This window comes from Cebus imitator, unplaced genomic scaffold (assembly GCF_001604975.1).
Source record: "Cebus imitator isolate Cc_AM_T3 unplaced genomic scaffold, Cebus_imitator-1.0 Scaffold149, whole genome shotgun sequence".
Lineage (NCBI taxonomy): Eukaryota > Metazoa > Chordata > Mammalia > Primates > Cebidae > Cebus > Cebus imitator.
Window position 1 is genome coordinate 1905920 of NW_016107464.1, and position 13809 is coordinate 1919728.

General features: G+C 52.4%; 2 protein-coding genes across 9 annotated transcripts in view; one reads left to right on the forward strand and one right to left on the reverse strand.

Annotated features, from left to right (window-relative positions):
• RUSC2 (RUN and SH3 domain containing 2) overlaps window positions 1-9760 on the forward strand; it is a 69226-nt gene extending 59466 nt beyond the window's left edge. For 3 of the 4 annotated variants that reach the window (XM_037743672.1, XM_017543077.2, XM_017543075.2), the window contains 10 exons: window positions 2858-3496; window positions 3745-3930; window positions 4097-4237; window positions 5701-5777; window positions 5980-6154; window positions 6245-6350; window positions 7045-7091; window positions 7896-8712; window positions 8821-8958; window positions 9040-9758. In XM_037743672.1, coding sequence (XP_037599600.1) covers window positions 3475-3496; window positions 3745-3930; window positions 4097-4237; window positions 5701-5777; window positions 5980-6154; window positions 6245-6350; window positions 7045-7091; window positions 7896-8712; window positions 8821-8958; window positions 9040-9241 — 1911 coding nt within the window. In that variant the 5' untranslated portion in view covers window positions 2858-3474 and the 3' untranslated portion in view covers window positions 9242-9758. Of the gene's footprint in view, window positions 1-2857; window positions 3497-3744; window positions 3931-4096; window positions 4238-5700; window positions 5778-5979; window positions 6155-6244; window positions 6351-7044; window positions 7092-7895; window positions 8713-8820; window positions 8959-9039 lie in introns of all 4 variants that reach the window. The other variant, XM_017543074.2, reaches the window with a different exon arrangement.
• An 18-nt stretch (window positions 9761-9778) lies between these two features.
• The window catches only part of FAM166B (family with sequence similarity 166 member B), a 36346-nt gene continuing 32315 nt past the window's right edge, over window positions 9779-13809 (reverse strand). The window contains exons 1-6 of one of the 5 annotated variants that reach the window (XM_037743674.1): window positions 11622-11764; window positions 11026-11249; window positions 10727-10935; window positions 10504-10555; window positions 10231-10428; window positions 9779-9954 (exon numbers count right to left, since the gene is read on the reverse strand). In XM_037743674.1, coding sequence (XP_037599602.1) covers window positions 9866-9954; window positions 10231-10428; window positions 10504-10555; window positions 10727-10935; window positions 11026-11249; window positions 11622-11683 — 834 coding nt within the window. In that variant the 5' untranslated portion in view covers window positions 11684-11764 and the 3' untranslated portion in view covers window positions 9779-9865. The other 4 variants (XM_037743675.1, XM_037743676.1, XR_005202531.1 and 1 more) reach the window with 4 other exon arrangements.

The window sequence follows — 13809 nt, forward strand, 5'->3', positions numbered from 1 at the left end:
AAAAAAAAAAAAAAAAAAAAAAAAAAAAAAAAAAAAAAAAAAAGCTGAGAAGGGTCTGAGACACTGAGCAGCAGAATCAAGATGTAAAGGGATCTTACTGAATCTTTAAGAACAAAACTAATAAAGCAGAGAGCAATGTTAAGTTTGATATATAACCTGCACTTGAATTGCTTTGGGATACTGAATTGATTGCAAACTCAGAATGAGTCAGCAGTTTGGTAGGGCTTCCAAAAAGTTAAGATGACTGGATTCATTCATAGACTCCAGCAAGAAAGAGCGGATAGTCCCTCACTCCTCCAAACCAGTGAGTGCTCAGTGGATTCCATTGAGTTCTAGACACCACATTTTAAGAAGGAACTGGTGCTATTTAACCTAGAGAAAAACTGACTCAGGTGAATAGTCTGTCTCTGGTTTTCAGAATGAATGTCACATAGAAAAGTGAGAAAACTTATTCTGTATATTACCTGAGGGTAGAACGAAGACCCATTCCCCACAGGGGTCCCCTTCTTACCTGATCTTATTCGTCTTCCTCAACCTGTACTCTGGGAACTTAGTAGAGAAGAGTTTTAAAAGGATAGGAATAAGCAGTCTAATTCAGACTCCTTTATATAGGGGGTATAATAAAGCAGTGGTTGGGAGGACCTAATCCAGTAGCCAGGGTCAGCTCAGCCTTGAAAACTGATACTTAAATAGGCGGAAAGGAAGAACACATTCCCGATGGGAAAAGCGGTGTACTTCATGGCAGGGATGGACTGGGAAGGGTAGGGTCAGGGAGGGCAGGTGTGGAAAGTTTGAGGGGAGAGCAGCCTGGCTTGTAGCAGGTGTGGGCACCTAGCGCACTAAAATTAGATTTTATTCTGGGAGATAAAACAACATTTGTATCTTGAAGCTAGTTGATGTATGTAAGAAGATTCTGGTTGTAGTGGGACTGGCTTCGTGGCAATTCATTCATTGAACAGATCATTGTTCACTGCATACTGTGTGCCAGCCTCTGTTCCAGGCCTTATGGATCTGGCAGTGAACAACATAAAATTCCCACTTTTCTGGAGCTTTGCGGAGTAATGGGCAATAAACACATTTAAAAGACAAGTTTTGATGGTGAAAAATGCTGAAAAGAAAATGAAAACAGGGTAATGGGATAGAAAGCAACTTGCCAGAGGGGCTGAGGTAATCAGAGAAGGTCTTATTGAGGGGGTAGTATTTGAGCTGGTGCCTGAATGGTGAAAAGATTCAGACAGAAAGAAAAGCAGGTGCAGAAGGCCCCGAGATGTTCACGCACCTGGCGTTTAAAGACAGTGAGCCAGGGAGAAAGCAGAGGTTGTGTAAGCACTGACTGGTGATAGCAGGAGGGTGGAGCTTGAAAGTGCCATCAAAGTGGATTTGGAAACACCTCCCTAATGGGTTGTGGTCCTGGTCCCCCATGACTCTTTGATGTAAATAAGGTGAGGGATAGGAAAACCTGGCCTGATACAATTTCATATGTAGTGCAATGTGGTAAAAAGAACAGTGGTTCTGAAATCGGACTCTGGCTTAGGCAGAATTCTAGCTCTGCCACTTCCTAGTTGTGTGACCTTGAGCAAGTACTTTAATCTGTCTACATTTCAAGTAAGAGAACTAATTCCCACCTCAGAGCTGGTGAGCCCCACTGCTGGTGAGCCCTCACCAGAGCTGCAGGCCGGGTGCATGCTTATAGCGCCATCTTGCGTTTAGTTGGAGGTCCACAGTGTTTTGTTGGAAGTGCAGTCCATCCACTGTCCCACTGCAGTGTCCTGGACTTTTCTGTTCTAAGCACCATGTTTTGAGGGACATTGACCTGAAGACTTGCTGAAAGCACAGGAGAGGACCCCCAGCCTTGGGGAACATACCTCTATTCAAGGGAGCAAATGTGAACTCTTGAGGTTCCAATGCCAGGATCATGAAGAGTGGGAGTGGATATGGATAACAGGAAGGCTGCAAGTAAAGAACCATCTTACTATAGTTAGATTTGCTCAAGAATGAAATGTGCTGGCATGATTGGAGATAGGATAATGAGCAAAAGCTTAAAGTCAGTAATATCTGAAACATTTTCCTCACTGAAAATGTGTGACTGTTACTCCAAGACTTTAAAAGAAAATGGTTCCGCCATTGACAGAAATAGAAGTGATTGGAAAAAAGGAGAAAGGTGATGGATGAGCTGCTGTAGCAAATGTTAACTGAAAGCAGAACTCTAAAGCAGAATGATCTAGAGGTGATGTCCAAGCCAATTGCTTCCTCCTGGAGTGGAGTCAGCCTGCGGTAGACCTAAGAAATCAAGGCAGCTACTGTGTGAAAGTACAGGCAGCTCAGGGGCCAAGGGGATGGCCCAGGCCTGTACCTGCAAAAGCATGTTACTAGGATGTGTGTCCCAAGGTGGACTTAGGGTGAAGCAGGATTTGGAAGTAGTGCTGGAATGGAGAGGATGAAGATTTACAAGGTCCAGAAAAACTGAGAAACCCAACTAATTTCCAAATAAGCCAGATGTGGGTTTAGGAGTCATCCTATGGAAGTCTGAACTCAAACTGTGCAAGAAAGAAAGTGTAAGGTGAGATGCAAGCGTCGAGCCTTAGGATACACTCACCTTTGGAGTCAAGAAAATGCAGAGGGACTGAACAGCAAAGAGGTACAACACAGTTGTAAAAACAGCATCATAAAAACAATAGGAAATGTTTTACAAAAGAGGGGAGTGTCCCATTCCACGAACTTTTACCCATTCAATTCCTGCCAGCCAGGTCCCTGCCCCTCTCCCCAGAGAGCATTATCTCCCATCTTTGCTTCTGGGTCTTCTCTCATTAGGTTTTGGTGTCTGTCTACTGATTCCTTCTCCATCCCTTTGCTACAGGGGGTGGCACTGAGAGCCGACCAGTCCTTCGCTACAGCAAGGAACAGAGGCCAACCACGCTGCCCATCCAGCCCTTCGTGTTCCAGCACCACTTCCCCAAGCAGCTGGCCAAGGCCCGGGCCCTCCACAACCTTTCCCAGCTCTACAGCCTCTCAGGCTGCAGCCGTACACAGCAGCCTGCCCCAGTGGCTGCCCCCACTGCTCAAGTCTCAGTCCCAGCTCCCTCAGGGGAGCTGCAGGCATCCACTCCCCGAGCCACTGGCAGAGGTGCCAGGAAAGCTGGGTCTGAGCCAGAGACCTCTCGGCCATCGCCCCTGGGCAGCTACTCCCCCATCCGGAGTGTTGGCCCCTTTGGGCCCAGCACTGACTCTTCTGCCTCTACTTCATGCTCCCCTCCCCCAGAGCAGCCCACAGCCACAGAAAGCCTGCCCCCATGGAGCCACTCCTGTCCTGCCGTCCGGCCTGATACCTCCCAGCAGCCGCAGAAGGAGGATCAGAAGATACTGACCTTAGCTGAGTACCGGCTCCATGGAACAGGAAGCTTGCCGCCTCTGGGCTCTTGGCGATCTGGCCTCAGCCGAGCAGAGAGCCTGGCCCGGGGAGGTGGCGAGGGCAGCATGGCCACCAGGCCCAGTAATGGTATGAGATCCAGCATCTCCCTCCCAAACCCACCACCTCACACAAGCACTTCCACCTCCCCTTTCGAGTGGTTTCTTACACTCTCACCTGGGGCCAGAGGTTAGGATGTCCACCTCCCTTCCCCAGCATCTGTAGATAATATCCACAGATATCCTAGTGTTTCATAAGGGCCCACTGGGTGGATGTGAAACTCTGACTCGGTGTCTCCTGCCAACTCTTGTCTTTCTGCTAATCTGTTGTGCTTCCAGCCAACCATCTATCCCCTCAAGCCCTCAAGTGGCGGGAATACAGGAGGAAGAACCCACTAGGGCCACCTGGTTTGTCAGGGAGCCTAGACCGAAGATCACAAGAAGCTCGGCTGGCCCGAAGAAACCCTATCTTTGAGTTCCCTGGCTCCCTCAGTGCTGCCAGCCATCTGAACTGTCGGCTGAATGGTATGTGAGCAGGGTCCCCAGTACACCCGGGACAGGCTCTGCCGTGGCTAGGAAGGGTTAGAAAAGGGGTCAGTCCCAAAGGAACATGTCTCAGGTGGTACAAGGCACTGAACTGGGCTGGAACTCCTGCACCGTTGCTCAGGATTGATTTTTATTTTCTTTCCAGGCCAAGCAGTGAAGCCATTACCACTGACCTGCCCTGACTTCCAGGACCCCTTTTCCTTGACGGAGAAGCCTCCAGCTGAGTTTTGTCTGTCCCCAGATGGCAGCTCAGAGGCCATTTCCATTGACCTGCTTCAGAAAAAAGGTGCATATAACCCCGAGATCAGGCCAGGGACTCTGCTGTCACTACCTCCTCACATTTGCCCTATTACGTAGCCTGTCTTAAATCTCTGAGTGCTGGCCAGGCGCAGTGGCTCACACGTGTAATCCCAGCACTTTGGGAGGCTGAGGTGGGTGGATCACTTGAGGTCAGGAGTTCGAGACCAGCCTGGCCAACATGGTGCAACCCCATCTCTACTAAAAATACAAAAAAATAGCTGGGGGTGGTGCTATGCCTGTAATCCCAGCTACTCAGGAGGCTGAGACAGGAGAATTGCTTGAACCTGGGAGGCAGAGGTTGCAGTGAGCCAAGATTGTACCACTGCACTCCAGCCTGGGCAACAAGAGTGAAAACTCTGTCTCAAAAAACACAAGCAAAAAAAATCTCCAAGTGCTGGGAAGGAGTTGGAGCACTCAGGCACTGGGGCCGGAGGAGGAAGCTGTGTGCTGTGTATCCTGAGTGCGTGTGGGTGAGCAAGGGTCTTTCATCAGAGACTTGAAGAGTCGAGCTCCAGTCCCTTTCCATAGTGAAAAAAGTCTAATGAGGAGGCTTCCATGTCATTAAAAAACGTCTCAGTGTCCCTGGAGGGGCGGGTGAAGGTACTAGAGGGCCCAGCAGCTTGGGTAAGCATGTTGGTGATATCTAGTAAGATCAGGAATGACAAGAAACACTCTATTTAGCAAATAAGTGATCACTGAACTAAGAACATTTTTAGGGAACTGGAGAGAACCGAGCATAATTGTGGGCTGAAGAGGAGTCTGTGAAGAGGGAGAGAGACAGCTGAAGTTCCCTGTGAAAGCAGAAAGGGAGAATCAGAGGTCAGGGAGAAAGAAGAACCGGGCAAGAAGGGGAACAGCCACCTTCCTCCAGGACGTGAAGGGGATGCGAGTGAACAAGGGAGCAAGGGGTGTACATACAAGACTGTTAGGATTTTGGAGGCAGAGGGAAGTTAAAGGAGTTTATGACTAGGGGCCTCTTCTCTAAAGCAGGACCAAGGGCTTGAGAGGAGGGGTGTAGATTTTGCATGGCAGTTTGAGGGTGTTGCAGAGGGTGCTGACAAGGCACATATCAAGGAATCGCCCTTGTCTGGCACTGGTGTGAGGGACTTGGGTTTTCTTCAGGTCAGTGGCCTGGTTTCTCAGAGTGGAGAAAACTGATAGTTAGACTGACTCAGGATTGGAATAAGAGGGCTGAGAGGTGAGGACATTGAGAGACTTAACAAAGGCGTCATTGAGGTGTCACCAGGCTGGGAAGTAAAGACAGGAAGTGCTCAAGAACTGGGCAGACCCAGAAAAGGGCCAAGCCTAAAGGTTTTACAGAGACCCACATGCAGGTGTGAAGACTGAGTAAGTGTAGGAGCACTTTCCCACCCCCACTGAGGTTTCGGCCCCAGCTGAGTTGGCTAAGGACTTTCTCAGGGACCTGTCACATCACATTCTTTCTTTCAGGGCTGGTAAAAGCTGTTAACACCGCTGTGGACCTCATTGTGGCCCATTTTGGCACAAGTCGGGATCCCGGGGTGAAGGTAGGCAAGGAAATGTGGAGAGCTGAGCTCTGCAAGCCCTCGCCTGTCCTGCGCCACCACCTTCCTTTGCTGTCTTGCATTTAGAGCCCACGGTTGGGCGCTTAGGAATGGGGATAGCAAGAGGGGAACCATGAGGGCCTGCTACAAGAGGACCACGGGCAGGCCTGAGGGGGTTTTCTGCACTTCCCTACTGCACCCGCAGGCAAAGCTGGGAAACAGTTCTGTGAGCCCCAATGTGGGTCACCTGGTTCTGAAGTACTTGTGCCCTGCTGTCCGAGCCGTGCTGGAGGATGGGCTCAAGGCCTTTGTACTGGACGTTATCATTGGGCAGCGTAAGAACATGCCATGGAGTGTGGTTGAGGCTTCCACACAGCTAGGTAGGTGCTGGGTGGCAAGATGGGGACCCTGGGCTGAATTTAGGGTTCCAGAAATTGGTCATGTGACCTGCAACCCTGGCTTCCTCCCAGGCCCATCCACCAAGGTCCTGCATGGCCTCTACAACAAAGTCAGCCAATTCCCAGAGCTCACCAGTCATACCATGCGCTTCAATGCCTTCATCCTCGGCCTGCTCAAGTGAGTACACAGAGCAGCAAGATCCCCTAAACAACCTGCCCTGCTCCCCAGGCTCTGCCTGCGCCGAGAAACCAACTTGTTGGACTGAGACAGAAAGGGTGGATCTGCAGGGTCTTGGCCAGCACACAGAATCTGTCCCCCAGCCAGCTATTGCCTCTCAGTATGTCACTGCTTTCCCACTGTGCCCATGACTGACGCTGGTCACCAATGTGGTCTTCTGCTTTTACAAATATGTCATCTGGCTTATTTGAAAATTAGTTGGGTGTCTCAAGTTCTCTGGACCTTGTAAACCCTGATCTAAACCCTCATCCTCTCCATTCCAGCACGACTTCCAAATCCTGCTTGACCTAAGTCCACCTTGGGACACACATCCTAGTAACATGCTTTTGCAGGTACGGGCCCGGGCCATGCCCCTTGGCTCCTGAGCTGCCTGTACTTTCACACAGTAGCTGCCTTGATTTCTTAGGTCTACTGCAGGCTGACTCCACTCCAGGAAGAAGCAATTGGCTTATAAATCACATGCCCATCTATCTCCCTCCACACATGCTCACTGACTCTCGGGAATTAAGTGAAATGAATCCTGCCATGGAAGGGAGAGTTCAGCTATTCTTCCCGTGCTTGACCCCCCTGGATCTGCCTCCTTATCTGGCTTTATTCACAGAAGACTCAACTTTCTTCACCTGTCTCCCTACAGCATCCGGTCCCTGGAGTTCTGGTTTAATCACCTCTATAACCACGAAGGTAATGCCCAGAACCCTGCTCTGTTGCACAAACTCAACCAGGTCAGAATTCAGAGGTGCAAAAGAGGAAGGAAGAGCTGTCTTTTCATTGCTGGAGATGGGGAGGGGGGCCATACAACCATTCATCCTCAGAGCCTCGGGCTTCCCCCCAGGCCTTCCCCAGCTTCTGCTTGAGTTAAAACCTTGGGCTGGGCATGGTGGCTCATGCCTGTAATCCCAGCACTTTGGGAGGCCGAGGTAGAAGTTCAAGGTCAGGAGTTCGAAACCAGCCTGGGCATCATGGTGAAACCCTGACTCTACTAAAAATACTAAAATAGCTGGGTGTGGCGATGCATGCCTGTAGTCCCAGCTACTTGGGAGGCTGAGGCATGAGAATTGCTTGAACCTAGGAGGTAGAGGTTGCAGTGAGCTGAGATTGCACCATTGCACTCCAGCCTGGGCAACAGAGCGAGACTTGATCTAAAAAAAAAAAAACCTTGGAGCCAGCAGGATACTCCAGCAATCTGGAAGTCAGAAGTCAGGTGACCTGCAACCCTGGCTGACTCCCAGCCCCATCCACCAAGTCCTGCATGGCCTTGAATCCCAGCATCTTACTCCTTTAAAGTCAGGGCCACTGCCTGGGGTTGGAGAGTTTAGGCATTGCACAGCTGCGGACAGCAGCATTTACACTGTAATACGTGCAAATTGCCTAGTGCACGGCCTGTGCCACTGTATGCAGCAGCTCTGCCCAGGCTATCTTTCAAAGCCCCACTCAGGCCAGGCTCTGCTTTTCTGTGTGGATCAGTCCCTTTCTCTTTTCCTCTAGACATCATCCAGACCCACTACCAGCCCTGGGGCTTCCTGAGTGCAGCTCATACCGTGTGCCCTGGCCTCTTTGAAGAGCTGCTGCTGCTGCTACAGCCCCTAGCCCTGCTGCCTTTCAGCCTCGACTTGCTGTTCCAGCACCGGCTGCTGCAAAGTGGGCAGCAGCAGCGGCAGCAGAAGGAACTGCTGCGGGTGTCCCAGGACCTGCTGCTGTCTGCCCACTCCACGCTGCAGTTGGCCCGGGCCCGGGGCCAGGAAGGCCCTGGAGATGTGGACAGGGCAGCCCAGGGGGAGCGGGTGAAGGGTGTGGGTGCTTCAGAAGGTGGAGAAGAGGAAGATGAGGAGACAGAAGAGGTGGCAGAGACAGCTGGGGGCTCAGGGCGTGGCAGGTGGGCCCAAGGCGGGCATGCCGGCTGGTGGTACCAGCTCATGCAGAGCTCCCAGGTCTACATCGATGGCTCCACTGAGGGTTCCAGATTCCCTCGTGGCAGCAGCAGTAGCAGCAGTGAGAAAAAGAAAGGGGTAGGAGGCGGGGGGCCTCCCCAGGCTCCACCACCCCGAGAAGGAGTAGTAGAGGGGGCTGAGGCCTGTCCTGCCCCTGAGGAGGCCCTGGGCCGGGAAAGGGGCTGGCCCTTCTGGATGGGGAGCCCCCCTGACTCTGTGCTGGCTGAGCTGAGGCGTAGTCGGGAGAGGGAAGGGCCCGCTGCACCACCAGCAGAAAATGAGGAAGGGGCCTCAGAGGCTTCACCTGGAGGCATCAAGTGGGGACACCTCTTTGGCTCCCGAAAAGCCCAGCGGGAGGCCCGGCCCGCAAACAGGTGAGAGCCTGCCCAAGGTAGGTATGGAGGAAGGGAGTTTGCTCTAAGCTGGGCACAGACACAGCCCAACCTGGGCAGAGCCTGAGCCCGGCTGCTGTCGTCTCCTAGACTCCCCTCGGACTGGCTGAGCCTGGACAAGTCCATGTTCCAACTAGTGGCACAGACAATGGGTGCCCGCCGGGAGACAGAGTCCAAGGACAGCCTGCAGGAGCCACACTCTCCAGCCCTGCCCTCTAGTCCTCCATGGTGAGCCTGGGGAAATAGAAGGGCTGGGCTGCTGGGGTTGGCTTTTGATGGGGTTTCTCTGACCATGTGCTCTGTCCCCAGCGAGGTACAGGCACTGTGCCACCACCTGGCCACCGGCCCTGGACAGCTGAGCTTCCACAAAGGAGACATCCTTCGAGTGCTGGGGCGAGCTGGAGGAGACTGGCTGCGCTGTAGCCGTGGCCCTGACTCTGGCCTGGTGCCCCTGGCCTACGTGACATTGGCCCCAACTCCAAGTCTGACCCCTGGAAGCAGCCAAAACTGAGGCCTTGTGCATGCTGGTGGCCTCAGGGACCCTCATAACCCCCAGACTCAGAGCCCAAGAGCCCTTCCCAAGCCCTTGGCTTGGCTACAGAGAGTAGACGGAGAGCTGGGGCCACGTATCCCTGTGCTGGCACCTGCTCCCTGTGCTCAGTATTAATTACGCCCCCTTAACTGTCCCAGTGACCTCGTCCAGACCTCCACCCAGGAAAGGAGGGACGGGATGCAGCACTGGGCTGCCAGGATTCCCCTGGCCCGTCTGGGCCAGCCCTTTCATGGGTGTAGACAAGCAAGTCCCATGGAAGCAGGTGGCCCAGAAAGCCATCTGCAGGGTTCCCTAGGCCAGGTGGAGATGAGGATGTGTAAAACAGTATTGGGGCCAGATTCCCTAAGCCCCCAGCTGTAAATAGGCTGTGACCAGTGCCTGGTCATCAGAAGAGGGAGGAGGAGCCCAGGTGTCTGTTTATGTATGTATTTATTTATTTATTATACCTATTAATAAAAAAGGTGCTCAGCCTCCAGACCATTTTATCTTCCTGCTTCCCCCACCCTCCCTCCCACCTTTCTTCCTTCCAAAAGGATGGCTGGGATAGATGAAAAGGGAAGGGAAAACTTGATGTCCAGGGGCCTAAGCCAAGAGCTGCTTCTGGAAGGTGCTGAGGCCCAGAGCATCATGAGTGAGATGCCCAAATGTGTGGCCATACTGGAACTTATACCCTGTGTGGCCAAGAGAGTCTGTCACATGTAGCCAGCAGCATGGCAAAGCCATTTCATTCTCAGCCAGCTGGCTAGACATCCAAACAGCCCTCTAAAATCTGGTCCTAACTCATTCCCCACTGTGGGTAGCTACCTCAGTTTGCTTTTCTGCCTGATGATAAAGCTGAACCACATGATCTGAGCCCTCCCATATCTATTAGTTCCAACCACCCCCCACCTACCCAATACCCATATGAACATTCCAGTCCCCAAAGCCTCCCCGGGGGATCATCTCACCTGGCACGTAGCCCCCATAGTTAGGTAAAAGACCCAGGTTCTGTGGGTATGTCCTGGGAAGTGGGGGGAGATGTTTGGGGTCTTTCTGGGCACTGCCCAGTGAGCGCTTCTGCCCAAATTCCTGCAGTGCCTGGTTGGTGAGCACAGGAAAGCTGGAGCCGAAGAGGAAGCGGGCGCGGGGCACATAGCCGGTGAAGCCTGGGGATGGGGACACTAAGCCAACACATCCTGGGGCCTCTCCACGCCTCTGATCCTGACCCCTCTGGCTCTCACCTGACATGAAGAACTTCTGAGGGTCCCTGTCATCCATGGAGTAGGGAGAAGCCTGTGAGAGAAGCCCCTGTGCTCTCACAAGCTCCTAGGGAGGTGGAGCTGACAGTCAAACACATATCCCCTAAACCCACAGCCACTCTACTCATGGCCGCTCCCGGCCCAGATACACAATAAGGCCCCCACTCCCACCCCTACACATTGCCCACCAGCTTCTTGGTCTTACTTGTTCTGCTGCCTCCAGTGCTGGCTCCTCCTCCAGCTGTCCCTCTGGCTCTGGCCCTTGGTCCTTCTCTGTGTCCTTTTCTCCCTTGGCCTTCTTTGGCAGCTCTTCACTCCCTTGCTTTCCATGCAAGTGAGTAAAGTCACTCAGCGCCTCGGCCCAGACCTGGCTGCAGTTCTTGGCAAAGATGAACTGTGCCCGGGGTACAAAACCTGGGTGGGGGGAAGGAGACAAGGAAAACTCATTAGTGTTTGGGTCATATGCTCCTGGGAGAGGGTACCTGTGCATACCTGTGTACAAACCTGTGTACCCAGGGATCATGCTGGAGCTGAGCCTTTGGTGCCCACGCCCGAGAGGCAGGCTCCTCCTGGGAACCTCAGTTGATCTTGGAGGCCGAATGGGAGGCAGAAGTGTGCGGTGGACTGTGGGCCAGGCTAGGCCAGGAGGGCCTCGAAGTAGCTGAGCAGTCGCCTGCCCATAGGTCTGGCCCGTGCTGAACCGAAGTAGTGGGCAGTGTCCAGTGTACCTGCAGCACAGACTCACCCACTCACCAGAATCCCCCTGCCCTGCCACTCCCCAGAGGCAGAAGAAGAGACATCTGGAGCCCTGATCTTTCTGGACTCAGCTGTGTATATATTTGGAGCAGGCATTTCTAAGTTTCCTGCCTGGGCTTTCGATCCTTCCTCTCTGCTGTTACCCTGTTCCCATGGTGAGAACAACACAAAGCTTTGGGGCAGACCTGGGTCTCACTAGTCCCTTGCTTCTACTTTTCCATCCAATACCATAGAGACCTCAGCCTCCCAAACCAACCTGTCCGCTTGGCCCCATACTCTAGGCAGCATAATTCCTCCACCCCTACTCCCAGCAGCAAGTGGGGAATGCTGGGTGGGAGTCTTACCCCGGGATATAACGAGGGTTCTGAGGGTTGAGCCCCGGTATGAAGGTGCTGGCCACAGCCATGGGGAGCCTGGCAGTTTCTTTTGTTTGCCTTTGAGCCAAGGCTCTGGTCTGTGTGTACCGTGTCCAGGGTTGTGGGGTCAGAGGAAGGAGGTGGGGCTAAGGGAGGAAAGAAGGGAGCGGGCACTCATGTGAGGACAGCCAGGGCCAAGGTGGGCAGAACTGTAGAGCAGAGGCTAGAGGGTCTGTCTTTCCAGGACAAAGGTGGTCCTGCATTGCAAGGCAGGGCCCGAACTGAAGGAGGCCCTGAGGTGGGAAGTGGGAGATGAGAGAGCTGAAACCATTCAGGCCACTGAGCTCTGTCTCAGTGACTTCCTGCCTGAGTGCCTGCCTGAGATGTGGACACTGTGCTCCTCGTGAGTCTTCATCAAAGGAATGGGAGACCTGGAGAAAGAGGGTCTGAGGGAAGCCAGGGCCCAGAGGGGAGGTGAAAGAGGACAGGTGATGGGGGATAAAAAGGAATCTAGACACCTCTAGGGAGTAACATCATTTATTTTCAATAATTTAACAAGAGTGGCTTACTGAATACCTGCTATAATCAGAATCATCCATTCAACAAAATGAGCCACGCTCTGCTAGGCTCTGGCCACAGTGGCCAAGTGGGCACCCCATGGGAGCCAGAAAAGCTGTGGGGGATTGAGGGAAGGAAATAGGATAAAGTTTGGGGAGGGGGAGGGGTGGTTAGACTAGGAGGCAAGTTAGAATTTGTTTAAAAAAATGATTTCAATTCTAAGAGAAGAAAAAGTACAGACCAAGAAGATGAGTTCTCAGAGGAGGGGGAACATGATTAAAACCCAGCTCTGGACTGGGTACAGCTGTGCTCACATCCAGGTACTGGGGAGGCTGAGTTGCGAGGATCGCTTGGGCCCAGGAATTTCAGTTCAACCTGGGCAACACAGCCAGACCCCACCTCAAAAATAAAACAAAACAAAAAACAGTTGTGGGGCTGGGTCAGGGCCAGGCTGAGGGCTCAGGGCCAACCTTTCTGAGGCAGAGCTCTGTTCCTCTCCCCACCTCCAGTGATGTGCCTGTGCTGACCAAGGGCAGCACTGACATCCCAGGGGAATTGCACAAGAGCGCTGGGCCCCAAGGCACATTTCATGTAGGTCCTCACTGTTCTGCCAAGGACAGCCTTGGAATGTGTCATTTAGAGTTGAGGGAGACTCACCTCACAGCTGAGGAAATATGCTAGAGTGAGGGTGGGAGCTGAGGGGAGAGCCCGGAATAGCAGCAGTGTGTCAAGCTTAACAACCAGACTTTGGCTTTTGTGACAGACACTATCACAGCTTATTACCTATTCCTCACCCCCATGTCCTTTCTTCTGAGGAGCCAGAAACTTCATCAGGGAGGCTTGGATTGCCAGCCTGGAGGAATGAACCTGGATTAGTCTAAGCTCCTTCCCCATGACTGCTTAGGCACAGGCTTCTGGCATTCTGGATAATATGAAGGAAATCTGCTGGGGCAGGGGAGGTGCTGGGAAAAGTTTCTTTGCTCTTAAAAAAAACATTCACATCAAATTAGAGCAAGTGAGAGAGACAGAGATGCACAACATGAAACAATGTCCATTCCTGCCCCTAGACTTTCAGGGGATGTGAGGATGAAATGCTGGCAGGCAACTGGAAGCCTTGTGGAAAGCTGACCTGGGGACAAGGCCTGGACATATCAAGGATGGATGGTAGAAAAGAAAGGCCAGGGTCCTGAAGGTAATGTAGGGCCATGGAATTAACCAGCCTTTTTATGTGAAATAGTAAATTTCATTATTAAGGCCACTTTAAGTTTTCTTTTACTTAGAGCCAAAGGCATCATAATTTTAAAAAAACAAAATGGCCAAGCGTAGTGGCTCACGTAATCCCAGCACTTTGGGAAGCCAAGGCCAGAGGATCATGAGGTCAGGAGTTCGAGACCAGCCTGGCCAACATAGTGAAACCCCCTTCTCTACTAAAAATACAAAAATTAGCCAGACATGGTAACGCACACCTGTAGTCCTAGCTACTCAGGAGGCTGAGGCAGCAGGATCATTTGAACCCAGGAGGTGAAGGTTACAGTGAGCTGAGAATGCACCACTGCACTCCAGCCAGAGCAACAGAGTAAGACACTGTCTCAAAAACGACAACAAAAAAGATGCTCAG